Source organism: Panulirus ornatus, chromosome 50, assembly GCF_036320965.1.
Source record: "Panulirus ornatus isolate Po-2019 chromosome 50, ASM3632096v1, whole genome shotgun sequence".
In the NCBI taxonomy this organism is placed as follows: Eukaryota; Metazoa; Arthropoda; class Malacostraca; order Decapoda; family Palinuridae; genus Panulirus; species Panulirus ornatus.
Window position 1 is genome coordinate 24,422,764 of NC_092273.1, and position 18,110 is coordinate 24,440,873.

Sequence of the window (18,110 nt, forward strand, 5' to 3'; positions counted from 1 at the left end):
CCAGCCTCCACCCACCTCCGTCCTGTGCGTTGTTTGACACTTGAGCCGTTAGCTGGCCAAAACGACCTCTCCCGCCTCCCTGCTCAGTCATCCACTAACTTAGCGGAATTTCAGACGCGCTTTCGGGTATTCTGATTCGCAGAAGTGATACGTACTTGAGTTCGTTCCCGGTCGACCCCAGTCTCGGTGCATCCTGGGGTCTCGTGTGTTGTTGGGTGCTCGGCAGAGAGGGAAAGGACTAGAGATGGTGAACGTCTCGAGTCAAGATGTCCATCATTGACTTGAGTCAAGATGTCCATCAATGACTTGAGTCAAGACGTCCATCAATGACTTGAGTCAAGACGTCCATCATTGACTTGAGTCAAGATGTCCATCATTGACTTGAGTCAAGATGTCCACCAGTGACTTGAGTCAAGACGTCCATCAGTGACTTGAGTCAAGATGTCCATCTGTGACTTGAGTCAAGATGTCCATCAGTGACTTGAGTCAAGATGTCCATCAGTGACTTGAGTCAAGACGGTCATCAGTGACTTAAGTCAAGATGTCCATCATTGACTTGAGTCAAGACGTCGACCAGTGACTAAGTCAATGAGATAAGGTCCTCTGGTAGGGTCAGGGATGTCACTTGGACGATTGTCAGCTTGGACGACATAGTGACGAGCCTAGTATCGACCTGTGAGAGGTGAGAGGTGAGAGGTGAGAGGTGAGAGTGTCAAGTGTCCAGCCAAGACGAGCGATGGCTGCCGCCAGGTGTAACGTGTAGGGTCGGGTGTGGTAACCATGCGAAGTGTTACACGGGAGAAGGGCCAGCCAAGCTAATTCAGGGTCAGGAGCCAAGAGCAGTGGATGTTGTCTGTGACACAGACCCAGTATAGGGAGGCTGTGGCTGCATTTTGCCACAGTATGACCCAGCAGTCCCAGTATGGGGAGGGTGTGGCTGTCTGTACCACAGTATGACCCAGCAGACCCAGTATGGTGAGGATGTGGCTGTCTGTGCCACAGTATGACCCAGGAGACCCAGTATGGGGAGGGTGTGGCTGTCTGTGCCACAGCATGGGGAGGGTGTGGCTGTCTGTGCCACAGTATGAGGAGGGTGTGGCTGTCTGTGGAAGAGTATGACCCAGCAGACCCAGTATGGTGAGGGTGTGGCTGTCTGTGCCACAGTATGACCCAGCAGACCCAGTATGGTGAGGATGTGGCTGTCTGTGCCACAGTATGACCCAGGAGACCCAGTATGGTGAGGGTGTGGCTGTCTGTGCCACAGCCAGGGGCGTGACCCAGCGGGACGGGGGGCGTGTGACGGGGCGAGTGGTATCATGATAACGCGGGGCGGGGCGGGGCGGGGGCGGGGGGGGCAGACAATGGCTGTCGCGGGGCTGTACGGCTAACAACTGACTTCCTGGACGTCCCCCCACACATCCTCGCCCCACACGATCGTGGGGCGAAGAGAGAGAGAGAGAGAGAGTGAGGCTCCTCCATCCCTCTCTCTAACCTCCTCCCTCCCTCTCTCTCTCTCTCTCTCTCTCTCTCTCTCTCTCTCTCTCTCTCTCTCTCTCTCTCTCTCTCGTCCCCACCTCCGCCTCTCACAACCTTGCCCCGAGTCTTCCCCCTTGACGCGTCCTGTGGGTAGTAGAACTGTGATGAGAGACGACACTCGCTTTGTTATAGAGCCAGTGGTGTTGATCGTGGCGCGTCGTGGACCGGGGCGCCCTACAGGGGATTGGAAGCTATTAAGAGAGTATGGCGCTGCTCGGCGAGGGTTGGCTTGGTGGGGGATCTTGGGGCTTGACGGAGTGTAATTTCTTCTCTCCTTTCCTCTGAGAGAGTGACTGAACCTGTACACGTTTCTTAGGTTCACTTTCCCTTATCGACTTTCTTTTGTTTATCTTATATACATTTCTTAGGTCTATTTAACTTATTGTAGGGTTATTTCCCTTATCGACATTCTTTTGTTTATCCTATATACAATTCTAAGACTTATTTCACTTATCATCTTTCATTTGTTTATTCTGTACACATTTCTTACGACTGTTTCACTTATCGTATTATTATTTCTCTATTCGACTTTCATCTGTTTATTTTATGCACATTTCTTAGGCCTATTTCACTTATCGTAAGGTTATTTCCCTTATCGTCTTTTTGTTTATCCTGTACACGCTTTTCAGATCTGCTTTCCCTTAACGATCTCTTTTGTTTACGGTTATTTCCCTTATCGTCTTTCTTTTGTTAATCCTGTACACGCTTTTCAGATCTGGTTTCTCTTAACGACTCTCTTTTGTTTAAATGGAATATCATTTACCTTATGATGGCAGTGTGTGGTATGGTATTTCACAGTTCGTTTGGTGTTGAATCCGTTCTTGCTCCACGATCGTGTGATCAGGTCCCATTCTCTACCAGAGACGAGCTTCTGTCAAATCCCATTTGGTCCACACTTGCCACCCTCTCTTCCATAGCTGTCGAAGCCTAACACCTGTTATGTCTTTTGTATTCGTCTTCTACGTAATATATACGTCACTGCTTATGATCCTTACTGGAGGAGGATCCTTCGTCTGTTGTGAAGGATCTAAAACTCCATTGGTGACAGTGCATTCCTACCTTAAGGTGATGTTCTTGGATTGGAATGGCTCCTGTGATATAGTACGATGGGTTCAAGATGCTACATGAATCTCCTATCTGTGAACTCCTGCGCACCTGGCTGTAGCAGGTCATACCGGATGACTTTCCTCATGTCCCCTTGTACTAAGTGTGCAGTTTATTCCTGAAGGTGTTACGTTTAACCTGACGGAGGCCATTTGGGAGTGGCTGTCAAGGACGTCTTCTTTTAAATGTCTCTCTTTTTTTTTTTTTTTAAATCTGAGATTAACGCAGTTTTAGAATATTTCTCCTGACACTTCAAAGGATGGATTCAGATGGGCTGTTCTGTCATTAGGTATCTGGACGTATTAGTTTGGGCTCTACTATGTGACCCCCTGGCTTCGTCAGATGTCAGGGAACACACTGAGAAGGTAGCGAAGGGCCTCTCTTTCTTACTCATTCGACTTGTATCAGAGAACTGTTGAGAGATGAGAGATAATTGATCTCATCTTCTTCTCTCATTCAAAGGACAACAGTGGGAGATAACGAGTGTATATGGAAGTGTTCTGTTGTGTGTTTATCAGCCAGTCAGTCTAGGGTTTCCTCTGTGTCTTTGCATCGACGGGTCGTTCCCGTTTTCTTCAGGTGTGAACTGAAGAACGGGTGTTCTTGTGTTCCTGTACTCAGACGATGTTCCTCATCCATCCAGCTGCTACTGAATTAACAAGATATTCGAAGTTACTTCAGTGTTCCTTCGTAATTATCAAGTTCCTTAGCAGAAAGAATATAGTATGTTACTTCCAAACTTCCCTCTGTTTTGGCCAGACTTTTCTTTCTCCCCTTCTAACAACTCAATCCAAATATTGGCAATTGTTAGAGAGTTGTATTCATCTAAATCACAAGGTCTTATGAGTGAGTTGTTAGTTTCTTAGTGGTGTGAGCCACTGGTTGTGAACACAGTGTTGTAGTTGTTAGTTTCTTAGTGGTGTGAGCCACTGGTTGTGAAGACAGTGTTGTTAGATATCAGTGGTAAGATTGTAGACAAACAACTTGTTCCAGCGAGATGGATTGTGGGACGATGAGGAAGGAGAGGGAGTGTCCCACATTAGTGGGACGATGAGTGAGGAGAGGGAGTGTCCCACATTAGTGGGACGATGAGTGAGGAGAGGGAGTGTCCCACATTAGTGGGACGATGAGGGAGGAGAGGGAGTGTCCCACATTAGTGGGACGATGAGGGAGGAGAGGGAGTGTCCCACATTAGTGGGACGATGAGGAAGGAGAAGGAGTGTCCCACATTAGTGGGACGATGAGGGAGGAGAGGGAGTGTCCCACATTAGTGGGACGATGAGGGAGGAGAGGGAGTGTCCCACATTAGTGGGACGATGAGGGAGGAGAGGGAGTGTCCCACATTAGTGGGACGATGAGGAAGGAGAAGGAGTGTCCCACATTAGTGGGACGATGAGGGAGGAGAGGGAGTGTCCCACATTAGTGGGACGATGAGGGAGGAGAGGGAGTGTCCCACATTAGTGGGACGATGAGGGAGGAGAGGGAGTGTCCCACATTAGTGGGATGAGGGAGGAGAGGGAGTGTCCCACATTAGTGGGATGAGGGAGGAGAGGGAGTGTCCCACATTAGTGGGATGAGGGAGGAGAGGGAGTGTCCCAGATTAGTGGGATGAGGGAGGAGAAGGAGTGTCCCACATTAGTGGGATGAGGGAGGAGAGGGAGTGTCCCACATTAGTGGGATGAGGGAGGAGAGGGAGTGTCCCACATTAGTGGGATGAGGGAGGAGAAGGAGTGTCCCACATTAGTGGGATGAGGGAGGAGGAGTGTCCCACATTAGTGGGATGAGGGAGGAGAGGGAGTGTCCCACATTAGTGGGATGAGGGAGGAGAAGGAGTGTCCCACATTAGTGGGATGAGGGAGGAGAGGGAGTGTCCCACATTAGTGGGATGAGGGAGGAGAGGGAGTGTCCCACATTAGTGGGATGAGGGAGGAGAGGGAGTGTCCCACATTAGTGGGATGAGGGAGGAGAGGGAGTGTCCCACATTAGTGGGATGAGGGAGGAGAAGGAGTGTCCCACATTAGTGGGATGAGGGAGGAGAGGGAGTGTCCCACATTAGTGGGATGAGGAAGGAGAGGGAGTGTCCCACATTAGTGGGATGAGGGAGGAGAGGGAGTGTCCCACATTAGTGGGATGAGGGAGGAGAGGGAGTGTCCCACATTAGTGGGACGATGAGGAAGGAGAAGGAGTGTCCCACATTAGTGGGACGATGAGGGAGGAGAGGGAGTGTCCCACATTAGTGGGACGATGAGGGAGGAGAGGGAGTGTCCCACATTAGTGGGACGATGAGGGAGGAGAGGGAGTGTCCCACATTAGTGGGATGAGGGAGGAGAGGGAGTGTCCCACATTAGTGGGATGAGGGAGGAGAGGGAGTGTCCCACATTAGTGGGATGAGGGAGGAGAGGGAGTGTCCCAGATTAGTGGGATGAGGGAGGAGAGGAGTGTCCCACATTAGTGGACGATGAGGGAGGAGAGGGAGTGTCCCACATTAGTGGGATGAGGAAGGAGAGGGAGTGTCCCACATTAGTGGGATGAGGGAGGAGAGGGAGTGTCCCACATTAGTGGGATGAGGAAGGAGAGGGAGTGTCCCACATTAGTGGGATGAGGGAGGAGAGGGAGTGTCCCACATTAGTGGGATGAGGAGGAGAGGGAGTGTCCCACATTAGTGGGATGAGGGAGGAGAGGGAGTGTCCCACATTAGTGGGATGAGGGAAGGAGAGGGAGTGTCCCACATTAGTGGGATGAGGAAGGAGAGGGAGTGTCCCACATTAGTGGGATGAGGAAGGAGAGGGAGTGTCCCACATTAGTGGGATGAGGGAGGAGAGGGAGTGTCCCACATTAGTGGGATGAGGGAGGAGAGGGAGTGTCCCACATTAGTGGGATGAGGGAGGAGAGGGAGTGTCCCACATTAGTGGGATGAGGGAGGAGAGGGAGTGTCCCACATTAGTGGGATGAGGGAGGAGAAGGAGTGTCCCACATTAGTGGGATGAGGGAGGAGAAATTTGTGTACGACCGGATGCTGGAGACTGGATCCCCCTTCGGAAGTGCATGTCCGAGCTAACCACGCTCACTGAGGAAGTCTGCAAGCCATCCCCTGAAGCCCAAGGGTTAAATATTAGCTTGGCTAACGATTGTGGATTGGGTTCTTCGAGGTTTAAAAGCCTTGTTGAGGTCCACGGAAGCTGAGTGGCACTTAAGAATTCGCTGTGATTTTCGAGGCTATGGTACTTACAGCCAGGGATGGGTCGTTCGGATGACGTCATTCGAACAATGGGGTCGGGGTTCGAACGACATCACTGTTCCGGAACAATGGAACGGGTTCGAACGACACCAGTGAAACACTGGGAAGGTTCAGACGACACCAGTGGAACACTGGGAAGGTTCAGACGACGCTAGTGGAGCAACGGAACCGGTTCGAACGACGCCACTGAAACACTGAATCAGGGTTCGGACGGATCCAGTGGAACACTTGGACGGGTTCATCAGATACCAGTGGAACAACGGAACAGGTTCGAGCCACACCACTAACCCACTATATCAGGGTTCGAATGAATCCAGTGGAACACTGGGATGGATTCATCCGACACCAGTGGAACACTGGGATGGGTTCATCCGACACCAGTGGAACGCTGGAACGGATTTGGACGACACCAGTGGAACAGTGAATGTGTCAGCGTTGCACCCAAATAATTTCTATAGACTTTCTGGCCCAGTTGGTGACGCTGTCATGTGTTTGGCATCAACACCCACAGCTTCATCACGGTCTGTGCTTCACTTCGACCCGTGTGGGCGTCATTTCGACCCGTGTGGGCGTCATTTCGACCCGTGTGGGCGTCATTTCGACCCGTGTGGGCGTCACTTCGACCCGTGTGGGCGTGACCTCGACCCGTGTGGGCGTCACTTCGACCCGTGTGGGCGTCATTTCGACCCGTGTGGGCGTGACCTCGACCCGTGTGGGCGTCACTTCGACCCGTGTGGGCGTCACTTCGACCCGTGTGGGCGTCACTTCGACCCGTGTAGGCGTGACCTCGACCCGTGTGGGCGTCACTTCGACCCGTGTGGGCGTCACTTCGACCCGCGTGGGCGTCACTTCGACCCGTGTGGGCGTCACTTCGACCCGTGTGGGCGTCACTTCGACTCGTGTGGGCGTGGGCGTCACTTCGACCCGTGTGGGCGTCACTTCGACTCGTGTGGGCGTGGGCGTCACTTCGACCCGTGTGGGCGTCACTTCGACCCGTGTGGGCGTCACTTCGACCCGTGTGGGCGTCACTTCGACCCATGTGGGCGTGGCAGAAGTTAAATAAACATTACCCTGAGACTTCCTTTATACTTTACGAATGATAGGTTGGTTCCAAGACGCCATGTTGTCTCTATATATACACCCAAGGGAGAATCAAGGTGTCGTGTGTCTTTTGGTGTAGTTATTAGGGACTAACTTCAGCTTAGAGGCATTGGAAGGTCTTCTGTGTTCCTCGCCTCTCTATATCTCTGCCACATTATCTCTGCCACATCTTTATGTCACACACTTTGACCCTGCATGAGTCGTCTATCATCAGTTCTATGACCCACGTCTGTGTTCTCAAAGCCAGATGCTAAACTTATGATAGATATAGTTGAAGGAAAGAAAACATGTCAGGAATGGATAGAATATAGATCTATAATCCCGAAGGTTTCTGTAACGAGGTCTCTTGAACTGAGGAGAGGTAATCCAGAACCCATAAAAGCCACTAGGGTTGTGCGAGGGAGGAGGCGTGGAGAATACACCTGCTTCAGGTACGTCTTTGGTGGAAGCCGAACAGCCAAAGAGGATTGAGGTGGAGGTGGAGGTGGAGTATGGGTTGGTCTGGGGGTCCGTGGCGAACAGGAATGGTACGGGATCGTAGCAAGGCTAAGGAAGACGCCAATGGGTAGTTAGGTTGTTAACGGAAGGTTCCAGACACACGATAGATAGGTGTGTGTGTGTGTGTGTGTGTGTGTGTGTGTAGCGCCTCTAGCGGCCTCTCAGTCAACTCTTTCATGACTGGAACTTGCAATGGAAATACAGGCTTCCCTGGCGGACCACCCTCGTCCCGCCCACGCGGACCATCATAGTTCCATCCACGCGGACCATCATAGTCCAAGGCACACGGACCATCATAGTTCCATCCACGCGGATCATCATAGTCTCAGTCACGCGGACCATCATAGTCCCAGCCACACGGACCATCATAGTCCCAGTCACACGGACCATCATAGTTCCATCCACGCGGACCATCATAGTCCCAGTCACACGGACCATCATAGTCTCAGTCACGTGGACCATCATAGTCCCAGCCACACGGACCATCATAATCCCAGTCACACGGACCATCATAGTTCCATCCACGCGGACCATCATAGTCCCAGTCACACGGACCATCATAGTCCCAGCCACACGGACCATCATAGTTCCATCCACGCGGACCATCCTAGTTCCAGCCACGCGGACCATCATAGTCCCAGCCACACGGACCATCATAGTCCAAGGCACACGGACCATCCTAGTTCCAGCCATGTGGACCATCATAGTTCCATCCACGCGGACCATCCAAGTCCCAACCACAGAGACCATCCTAGTCCCCATCCCCATGGAAGGACCATCCAAATCCCAACCACACGGATCATCGAAGTCCCAGCAACGCGGACCATCATAGACCCATCCACACTAAAATCATAGCCTCCCCTTCCATTAGCGCCCCCCCTCACCCCCCCCCCCCAGGCTACTACTATTCTTGTGTGTCCACAAAGCCATTTCTTTCATGTTCGAATCTTCAAGCTTGGGTTTTAAGTTCTTCGCGTCCTGTATCATCCTCTGCTTTCCCTTATAGAGCGAGAATTAAGCGAATATAATGGACCATATAGGACTCTTATATAATAGGTTTTTAATTTCATGGTTTTTATAGAACCGACCACTTTTTTCTATATTCAAATGTGGGGCCATTTTTCATGTTTAGATGTGGATGTGTGGCCATTTTCTATGTTTAGATGTGGATGTGTGGCCATTTTCTATGTTTAGATGTGGATGTGTGGCCATTTCTTATGTATTTAGATGTGGATGAGTGGCCATTTTCTATATTTAGATGTGGATGTGCGGCCATTTTCTATATTTAGATGTGGATGTGCGACCATTTTCTATATTAGATGTGGATGTGTGACCATTTTCTATGTTTAGATGTGGATGTGCGGCCATTTTCTATAGTTAGATGTGGATGTGTGGCCATTTCTTATGTATTTAGATGTGGATGAGTGGCCATTTTCTATATTTAGATGTGGATGTGCGGCCATTTTCTATATTTAGATGTGAATGTGCGACCATTTTCTATATTTAGATGTGGATGTGTGACCATTTTCTATATTTAGATGTGGATGTGCGGTCATTTTCTATATTTAGATGTGGATGTGTGGCCATTTTTTATATATTTAGATGTGGATGTGTGGCCATTTTTTATATCTATATGTGGATGTGTAACCATTTTCTATATTTAGATGTGGATGTGTGACCATTTTCTATATTTAGATGTGAATGTGTGACAAGTTACGTTTTTGTCTATAAGGTCACTACAGTATAGCTGGATATATATATATATATATATATATATATATATACATATATATATATATATATATATATATATATATATATATATATATATATATATATATATATATATATACATATATATATATATATATATATATATATATATATATATATATATATATATATATACATATATATATATATATATATATATATATATATATATATATTTTGACAAGAAAATATTAAAATTGGAAAAAATGTAGCTTAGACATTGAAGCTTATTGATACAGTGGTTAAATTGATGAGAACTACTATTGACGTTTGTGTAAATAAATTATACATTTCCTTTTTCCATAGCCAGAGGTTGAACCATTATGTGACAGTCATTTTTTCATTTCATTTCAAGCTAGAAGTTTCAGTTTTCTAAATTGTTTCTTACATTTCTCATATGTATGTATATGTATGTGTGTGTGTGTGTGTATATGTGCGTATGTATGTGTATGTGTGTGTATGTGTATATATATATATATATATATGTATATTATCCCTGGGGATAGAGGTGAAAGAATACTTCCCACGCATTCCTCGCGTGTCGTAGAAAGCGACTAGAGGGGACGGGAGCGGGGGGCCAGAAATCCTCCCCTCCTTGTATTTTTTCTAACTTTCTAAAATGGGAAACAGAAGAAGGAGTCACGCGGGGAGTGCTCATCCTCCTCGAAGGCTCAGATTGGGGTGCCTAAATGTGTGTGGATGTAACCAAGATGTGAAAAAAGGAGAGAGAGGTAGTATGTATGAGGAAAGGAACCTGGATGTTTTGGCTCTGAGTGAAACGAAGCTCAAGGGTAAAGGGGAAGAGTGGTTTGGGAATGTCTTGGGAGTAAAGTCAGGGGTTAGTGAGAGGACAAGAGCAAGGGAAGGAGTAGCAGTACTCCTGAAACAGGAGTTGTGGGAGTATGTGATAGAATGTAAGAAAGTAAATTCTCGATTAATATGGGTAAAACTGAAAGTTGATGGAGAGAGATGGGTGATTATTGGTGCATATGCACCTGGGCATGAGAAGAAAGATCATGAGAGGCAAGTGTTTTGGGAGCAGCTGAATGAGTGTGTTAGTGGTTTTGATGCACGAGACCGGGTTATAGTGATGGATGATTTGAATGCAAAGGTGAGTAATGTGGCAGTTGAGGGAATAATTGGTATACATGGGGTGTTCAGTGTTATAAATGGAAATGGTGAAGAGCTTGTAGATTTATGTGCTGAAAAAGGACTGATGATTGGGAATACCTGGTTGAAAAAGCGAGATATACATAAGTATACTTATGTAAGTTGGAGAGATGGCCAGAGAGCGTTATTGGATTACGTGTTAATTGACAGGCGCGCGAAAGAGAGACTTTTGGATGTTAAAGTGCTGAGAGGTGCAACTGGAGGGATGTCTGATCATTATCTTGTGGAGGCTAAGGTGAAGATTTGTATGGGTTTTCAGAAAAGAAGAGTGAATGTTGGGGTGAAGAGGGTGGTGAGAGTAAGTGAGCTTGGGAAGGAGACTTGTGTGAGGAAGTACCAGGAGAGACTGAGTACAGAATGGAAAAAGGTGAGAACAATGGAAGTAAGGGGAGTGGGGGAGGAATGGGATGTATTTAGGGAATCAGTGATGGATTGCGCAAAAGATGCTTGTGGCATGAGAAGAGTGGGAGGTGGGTTGATTAGAAAGGGTAGTGAGTGGTGGGATGAAGAAGTAAGAGTATTAGTGAAAGAGAAGAGAGAGGCATTTGGACGATTTTTCCAGGGAAAAAATGCAATTGAGTGGGAGATGTATAAAAGAAAGAGACAGGAGGTCAAGAGAAAGGTGCAAGAAGTGAAAAAAAGGGCAAATGAGAGTTGGGGTGAGAGAGTATCATTAAATTTTAGGGAGAATAAAAAGATGTTCTGGAAGGAGGTAAATAAAGTGCGTAAGACAAGGGAGCAAATGGGAACTTCAGTGAAGGGCGCAAATGGGGAGGTGATAACAAGTAGTGGCGATGTGAGAAGGAGATGGAGTGAGTATTTTGAAGGTTTGTTGAATGTGTTTGATGATAGAGTGGCAGATATAGGGTGTTTTGGTCGAGGTGGTGTGCAAAGTGAGAGGGTTAGGGAAAATGATTTGGTAAACAGAGAAGAGGTAGTAAAAGCTTTGCGGAAGATGAAAGCCGGCAAGGCAGCAGGTTTGGATGGTATTGCAGTGGAATTTATTAAAAAAGGGGGTGACTGTATTATTGACTGGTTGGTAAGGTTATTTAATGTATGTATGACTCATGGCGAGGTGCCTGAGGATTGGCGGAATGCGTGCATAGTGCCATTGTACAAAGGCAAAGGGGATAAGAGTGAGTGCTCAAATTACAGAGGTATAAGTTTGTTGAGTATTCCTGGTAAATTATATGGGAGGGTATTGATTGAGAGGGTGAAGGCATGTACAGAGCTTCAGATTGGGGAAGAGCAGTGTGGTTTCAGAAGTGGTAGAGGATGTGTGGATCAGGTGTTTGCTTTGATGAATGTATGTGAGAAATACTTAGAAAAGCAAATGGATTTGTATGTAGCATTTATGGATCTGGAGAAGGCATATGATAGAGTTGATAGAGATGCTCTGTGGAAGGTATTAAGAATATATGGTGTGGGAGGCAAGTTGTTAGAAGCAGTGAAAAGTTTTTATCGAGGATGTAAGGCATGTGTACGTGTAGGAAGAGAGGAAAGTGATTGGTTCTCAGTGAATGTAGGTTTGCGGCAGGGGTGTGTGATGTCTCCATGGTTGTTTAATTTGTTTATGGATGGGGTTGTTAGGGAGGTGAATGCAAGAGTTTTGGAAAAAGGGGCAAGTATGAAGTCTGTTGGTGGATGAGAGAGCTTGGGAAGTGAGTCAGTTGTTGTTCGCTGATGATACAGCGCTGGTGGCTGATTCATGTGAGAAACTGCAGAAGCTGGTGACTGAGTTTGGTAAAGTGTGTGAAAGAAGAAAGTTAAGAGTAAATGTGAATAAGAACAAGGTTATTAGGTACAGTAGGGTTGAGGGTCAAGTCAATTGGGAGGTGAGTTTGAATGGAGAAAAACTGGAGGAAGTGAAGTGTTTTAGATATCTGGGAGTGGATCTGGCAGCGGATGGAACCATGGAAGCGGAAGTGGATCATAGGGTGGGGGAGGGGGCGAAAATTATGGGAGCCTTGAAGAATGTGTGGAAGTCGAGAACATTATCTCGGAAAACAAAAATGGGTATGTTTGAAGGAATAGTGGTTCCAACAATGTTGTATGGTTGCGAGGCGTGGGCTATGGATAGAGTTGTGCGCAGGAGGATGGATGTGCTGGAAATGAGATGTTTGAGGACAATGTGTGGTGTGAGGTGGTTTGATCGAGTAAGTAACGTAAGGGTAAGAGAGATGTGTGGAAATAAAAAGAGCGTGGTTGAGAGAGCAGAAGAGGGTGTTTTGAAATGGTTTGGGCACATGGAGAGAATGAGTGAGGAAAGATTGACCAAGAGGATATATGTGTCGGAGGTGGAGGGAACGAGGAGAAGAGGGAGACCAAATTGGAGGTGGAAAGATGGGGTGAAAAAGATTTTGTGTGATCGGGGCCTGAACATGCAGGAGGGTGAAAGGAGGGCAAGGAATAGAGTGAATTGGAGCGATGTGGTATACAGGGGTTGACGTGCTGTCAGTGGATTGAATCAAGGCATGTGAAGCGTCCGGGGTAAACCATGGAAAGCTGTGTAGGTATGTATATTTGCGTGTGTGGACGTATGTATATACATGTGTATGGGGGTGGGTTGGGCCATTTCTTTCGTCTGTTTCCTTGCGCTACCTCGCAAACGCGGGAGACAGCGACAAAGCAAAAAAAAAAAAAAAATATATAATGTGTGTGTGTGTGTGTGAGTGTGTGTGTGTGTGTGTGTGTTTGTGTGTGTGTGTGTGTGTGTGTGTGTTGTGTGTGTGTGTGTGTGTGTGTGTGTGTGTGTCTGCCTCCCACAGTTTCTGTGTTAAACACGGCCACTCGAGGATGAACCGATATGATCCCTCCTACTTCTCCTCGTCTGTCTTCCTGACATCTGAAATAGCCATCATCAGAGCGTAACTTGTCTGGGTCATATCATCTATCTTAGGGAAATAGATAAGAAACATGAGGGATGACAGATATAAGACACAAGGGATGAGATAGATATGTATAAGACACAGCATTTATATATAAGGTAATGTTATCACGCTGGGTTGTGTGTGGTGTTCATTCCAGTGTTCGTCTCCAACAGGTAATGTTATCACGCTGGGTTGTGTGTGGTATTCATTCCAGTGTTCGTCTCCAACAGGTAGTGTTATCACGCTGGGTTGTGTGTGGTATTCATTCCAGTGTTCCTCTCCAACAGGTAGTGTTATCACGCTGGGTTGTGTGTGGTATTCATTCCAGTGTTCGTCTCCAACAGGTAGTGTTATCACGCTGGGTTGTGTGTGGTATTCATTCCAGTGTTCCTCTCCAACAGGTAGTGTTATCACCCTGGGTTGTGTGTGGTATTCATTCCAGTGTTCCTCTCCAACAGGTAGTGTTATCACCCTGGGTTGTGTGTGGTATTCATTCCAGTATTCGTCTCCAACAGGTAATGTTATCACGCTGGGTTGTGTGTGGTGTTCATTCCAGTGTTCCTCTCCAACAGGTCGTCCACTTTGCGAGTATGGGCGCTCCTGGACGAGGAATGAGTCCAACGTTCGTGTCCCTCCTGCTGCTGCTGTTCGTGGCGTGGTGTTCGGCGCCGCTGGCCACAGCTGCAGGTGGGGGAAGACTCTGGAGAGTTTGGCTGCATCCACGTGCACGGGATGTGTTTACAAAGTCCCCTGTCACACATGCAGGGTATAACAGTAGCATAAGGCATCAGGCATTAGTTATAGAGCAGGAGTGTTAGGCTAGAGCTAAACTAAGCAGCTGATGTGATATTTGATCAAATGTAGAGAGAGAAAAATTAACTTTTTTTTTTACCGCAAGACTCAAAAAAAATATATATAACATTTAGACCTTTTTTTTCAACTTCTTTACAGATATTTTGATTACGTGTATGAAATAACCTCAAGACCAAGTCATATGTATATATATTATTTTTTTAGCTTATGTAATTTTCGTTCAATAAGTAACACACATTCCCAAAAAAATCACAATCTTAAAAACTAATTTCAAAGATATTATTTTTTTCATTAATACTAAAAAAAAGTATAGCTGCAAAAAGAATGTCTTAACCCCCCATATATCACATTTTTCTCTTTCTCCTTTCTCGTTCCCAGCGGCTCCTTTGGATTTAGAAGGTAATAATGGACAGAAAGAGAGAGAGACAGGGAGAGGAAGAGGTAACGGTAATGTGAGAGATGAAGGTTTGTTCTGGCACAGCTGCTACCCAGCTACTCTACTCCACACACACACACACACACACACACACACACACACACACACACACACACACACACACACACACAGAGGGCTCCGTGGACCTACCACAGTCCACTCCCACTGGAAGCCCATCTAAGCTGATATGCGCTAGTATCTCTTACATACTTCACGATAAGAACCAATAGCAATTACTTTTGGACAAGTACAGACTAACAGACGATAAGGTCAGAGATTTCACAGGTATACATATACTGTGGATGGCCTCTCATAGATGATGGTCTGTAGGAATGGTCTTAGAAAAAGGGGGAAGGGGGGGTCTGCGTGTGTGGTGTAGAAGGCCTGTAGGTACTGTTATATAAGAGGCGAGTGGCTGGGGGGTCTCTTGTTACTGGAACACGACCTTCTCTCTCTCACACCTGGTATGTACAGTCTTGTAAAAAAAAAGAATGCATAAAACCGAGTGTATGACACTCTCTGCATGCATGCTTGACTTTGCTATGTGGTCAGCTCAAATGGTGTCCATCACTGTATTGCATTATCTTGTGCACTGTCTTGCCTTACGGGACGGGCAAAGCGTAGAAGATGGCTTGTGGCTGCGGCATTTCTGGAGAAGTACTTCAGTGACTAAGCGGATGATATGAGTCTTGCTTTGCTCTGGCTTAATCCTTAGCAGTAGGAGGAGGAGGAGGAGGAGGAGGCAGGCGGGAGGAGAGGAGTTGAGAGTGGACTCCACCCCTGCTGTAGCACCACCACAAGATGCCTCTCTTCCCTCCATGTGGTAGAAAGCAGCTGTTTGCTTTTCTTGCAAGCTTCGCCTTTATCAATGTCTTTCCGTGTATATATATATATATATATATATATATATATATATATATATATATATATATATATATATATTATCATCATCATTCTTTTATTATATTTTGTCGCTGTCTCCTGCGTTAGCGAGGTAGCGCAAGGAAACAGACGAAAGATTGGCCCAACCCACCCACATGCACATGTATATACATACACGTCCACATACGCACGTATACATACCTATACATTTCACCGTATACATATATATATACATGCACAGACATATACATATATACACGTGCACATAATTCACACTTGCTGCCTTTATTCATTCCCGTCGCCACCCCGCCACACATGAAATGACTACCACCTCCCTCCGCACACGCGAGAGGTAAGCTAGTAAAAGACAACAAAGGCCACATTCGTTCACACTCAGTCTCTAGCTGTCACGTATAATACACTGAAACCACAACTTCCTTTCCACATTCAGGCCCCACAAAACTTTCAATGGTTTACCCCAGACGCTTCACATGCCCTGGTTCAATCCGTTGACAGCACGTCGACCCCGGTATACCACATCGCTCCAATTCACTCTATTCCTTATATGCCTTTCACCTTCCTGCATGTTCAGGCCCAGATCGCTCAAAATCTTTTTCACTCCATCTTTCCGTCTCCGATGTGGTCTCCCACATTTCCTCGTTCCCTCCACCTTCGACACATACATCCTCTTGGTCAATCTTTCCTCACTCATTCTCTCCATGTGCCCAAACCATTTCAATACACCCTCTTCTGCTCTCTCAACCACACTCTTATTATTACCACACATCTTTCTTACCCTTTCATAACTTACTCGATCAAACCACCTCACACCACATATTGTCCTCAAACATCTCATTTCCAGCACATCCATCCTCCTCCGCACAACTCTATCCATAGCCCACGCCTCACAACCATATAACATTGTTCGAACCACTATTCCTTCAAGCATACCCATTTTTCCTTTCCGAGATAATGTTCTCGCCTTCCACACATTCTTCAACGTTCCCAGAATTTTCGCCCCCTCCCCCACCCTGTAACTCACTTCTCTTCCATGGTTCCATCCGCTGCCAAATCCACTCCCAGATATCTATAACACTTCAATTCCTCCAGTTTTTCTTCATTCAAACTTAAAGTCCAATTGACTTATCCCTCAACCCTACTGTACCTGATATCCTTGCTCTTATTCACATTTACTCTCACCTTTCTTCTTTCACACACTTTACCAAACTCAGTCACCAGCTTCTGCAGTTTCTCACCCGAATCACCCGCCAGCGCTGTATCATCATTGAACAACAACTGACTCACTTCCCAAGTCCTCTCATTCACAACAGACTGCATGCTTGCCCCTCTCTCCAAAACTCTTGCATTCACCTCCCTAACAGCCCCATCCATAAACAAATTAAACAACCACGGAGACATCACGCACCCCTGCCGCAAACCGACATTCAATGAGAACCAATCACTTTCCTCACTTCCTACTCGTACACATGCCTTACATCCTGTATAAAAACTTTTCACTGCTTCTAACAACTTGCCTCCCACACCATATATTCTTAATACCTTCCACAGAGCATCTCTATCTACCCTATTATATGCATTCTCCAGATCCATAATTGCTACACACAAATCCATTTGTTTTTCTAAGTATTTCTCACACATTCTTCAAAGCAAACACCTGATCCACACATCCTCTACCACTTCTGAAACCACACTGTTCTTCCCCAATCTGATATATATATATATATATATATATATATATATATATATATATATATATATATATATATATATATATATATATATATATATGTGTGTGTGTTATACTTGATGGCCGTCTCCCGCGTCAGGTTAACAGACAAAGAATGACCCATCCAATCATACACGCATATATATACATAGACGCCCACACACTCACATATACATACATGTTGGAAAGGATCACAATTTTGCGCGTGATCGAGATATTCCTATGAGTCCACAGGGAAAATGAAACATGATAAGTTCCCAAGTGCACTTTCGTGTAATAATCACATCATCAGGGGAGACACAAGAGAGAAATATAAGTCAGTTGATATACATCGAAGAGACGAAGCTAGGACGCCATTTGGCAAACAGTCGCATGGGAACTTATCATGTTTCATTTTCCCCGTGGACTCATAGGAATATACATACATATACATATACTTGCTTGCCTTCATCCATTCTCGGCGCTACCTCGCCCCACAGAAAACAGCATCGCCACTCTATATATAATCCAATAGGACAGTTACTTAACAAGGGAGCGAAAGAGTTAATAAATTGGAGGTGGATTTTGTGTGTGTGTGTATGTGTGTGTGTGTTGTCGTAGCGACGTCAGGGATTGTGGTAGCAATGTCAGGGATTGTGGTAGCGACGTCAGGGATTGTGGCAGCAATGTCAGGGATTGTGGTTGAGACATCAGGGATTGTGGTGGCGATGTCAGGGATTGTGGTAGCGACGTCAGGGATTGTGGTAGCGACGTCAGGGATTGTGGCAGCAATGTCAGGGATTGTGGTTGAGACATCAGGGATTGTGGTGGCGATGTCAGGGATTGTGGTAGCGACGTCAGGGATTGTGGTAGCAATGTCACGGATTGTGGTAGCGACGTCAGGGATTGTGGTAGTGACGTCAGGGATTGTGGTAGTGATGTCAGGGATTGTGGTAGCGACGT

The 18,110-nt window shown here is 46.4% G+C and overlaps 1 protein-coding gene across 1 annotated transcript in view; it reads left to right on the forward strand.

Moving 5' to 3' along the window:
- The window catches only part of LOC139764428 (uncharacterized), a 203,067-nt gene that overhangs the window by 38,299 nt on the left and 146,658 nt on the right, over positions 1-18,110 (forward strand). The window contains exons 3-4 of the mRNA XM_071690980.1: positions 13,863-13,977; positions 14,482-14,502. Of these exons, the coding sequence (XP_071547081.1) occupies positions 13,863-13,977; positions 14,482-14,502 (136 nt within the window). The remainder of the gene's footprint in view (positions 1-13,862; positions 13,978-14,481; positions 14,503-18,110) is intronic.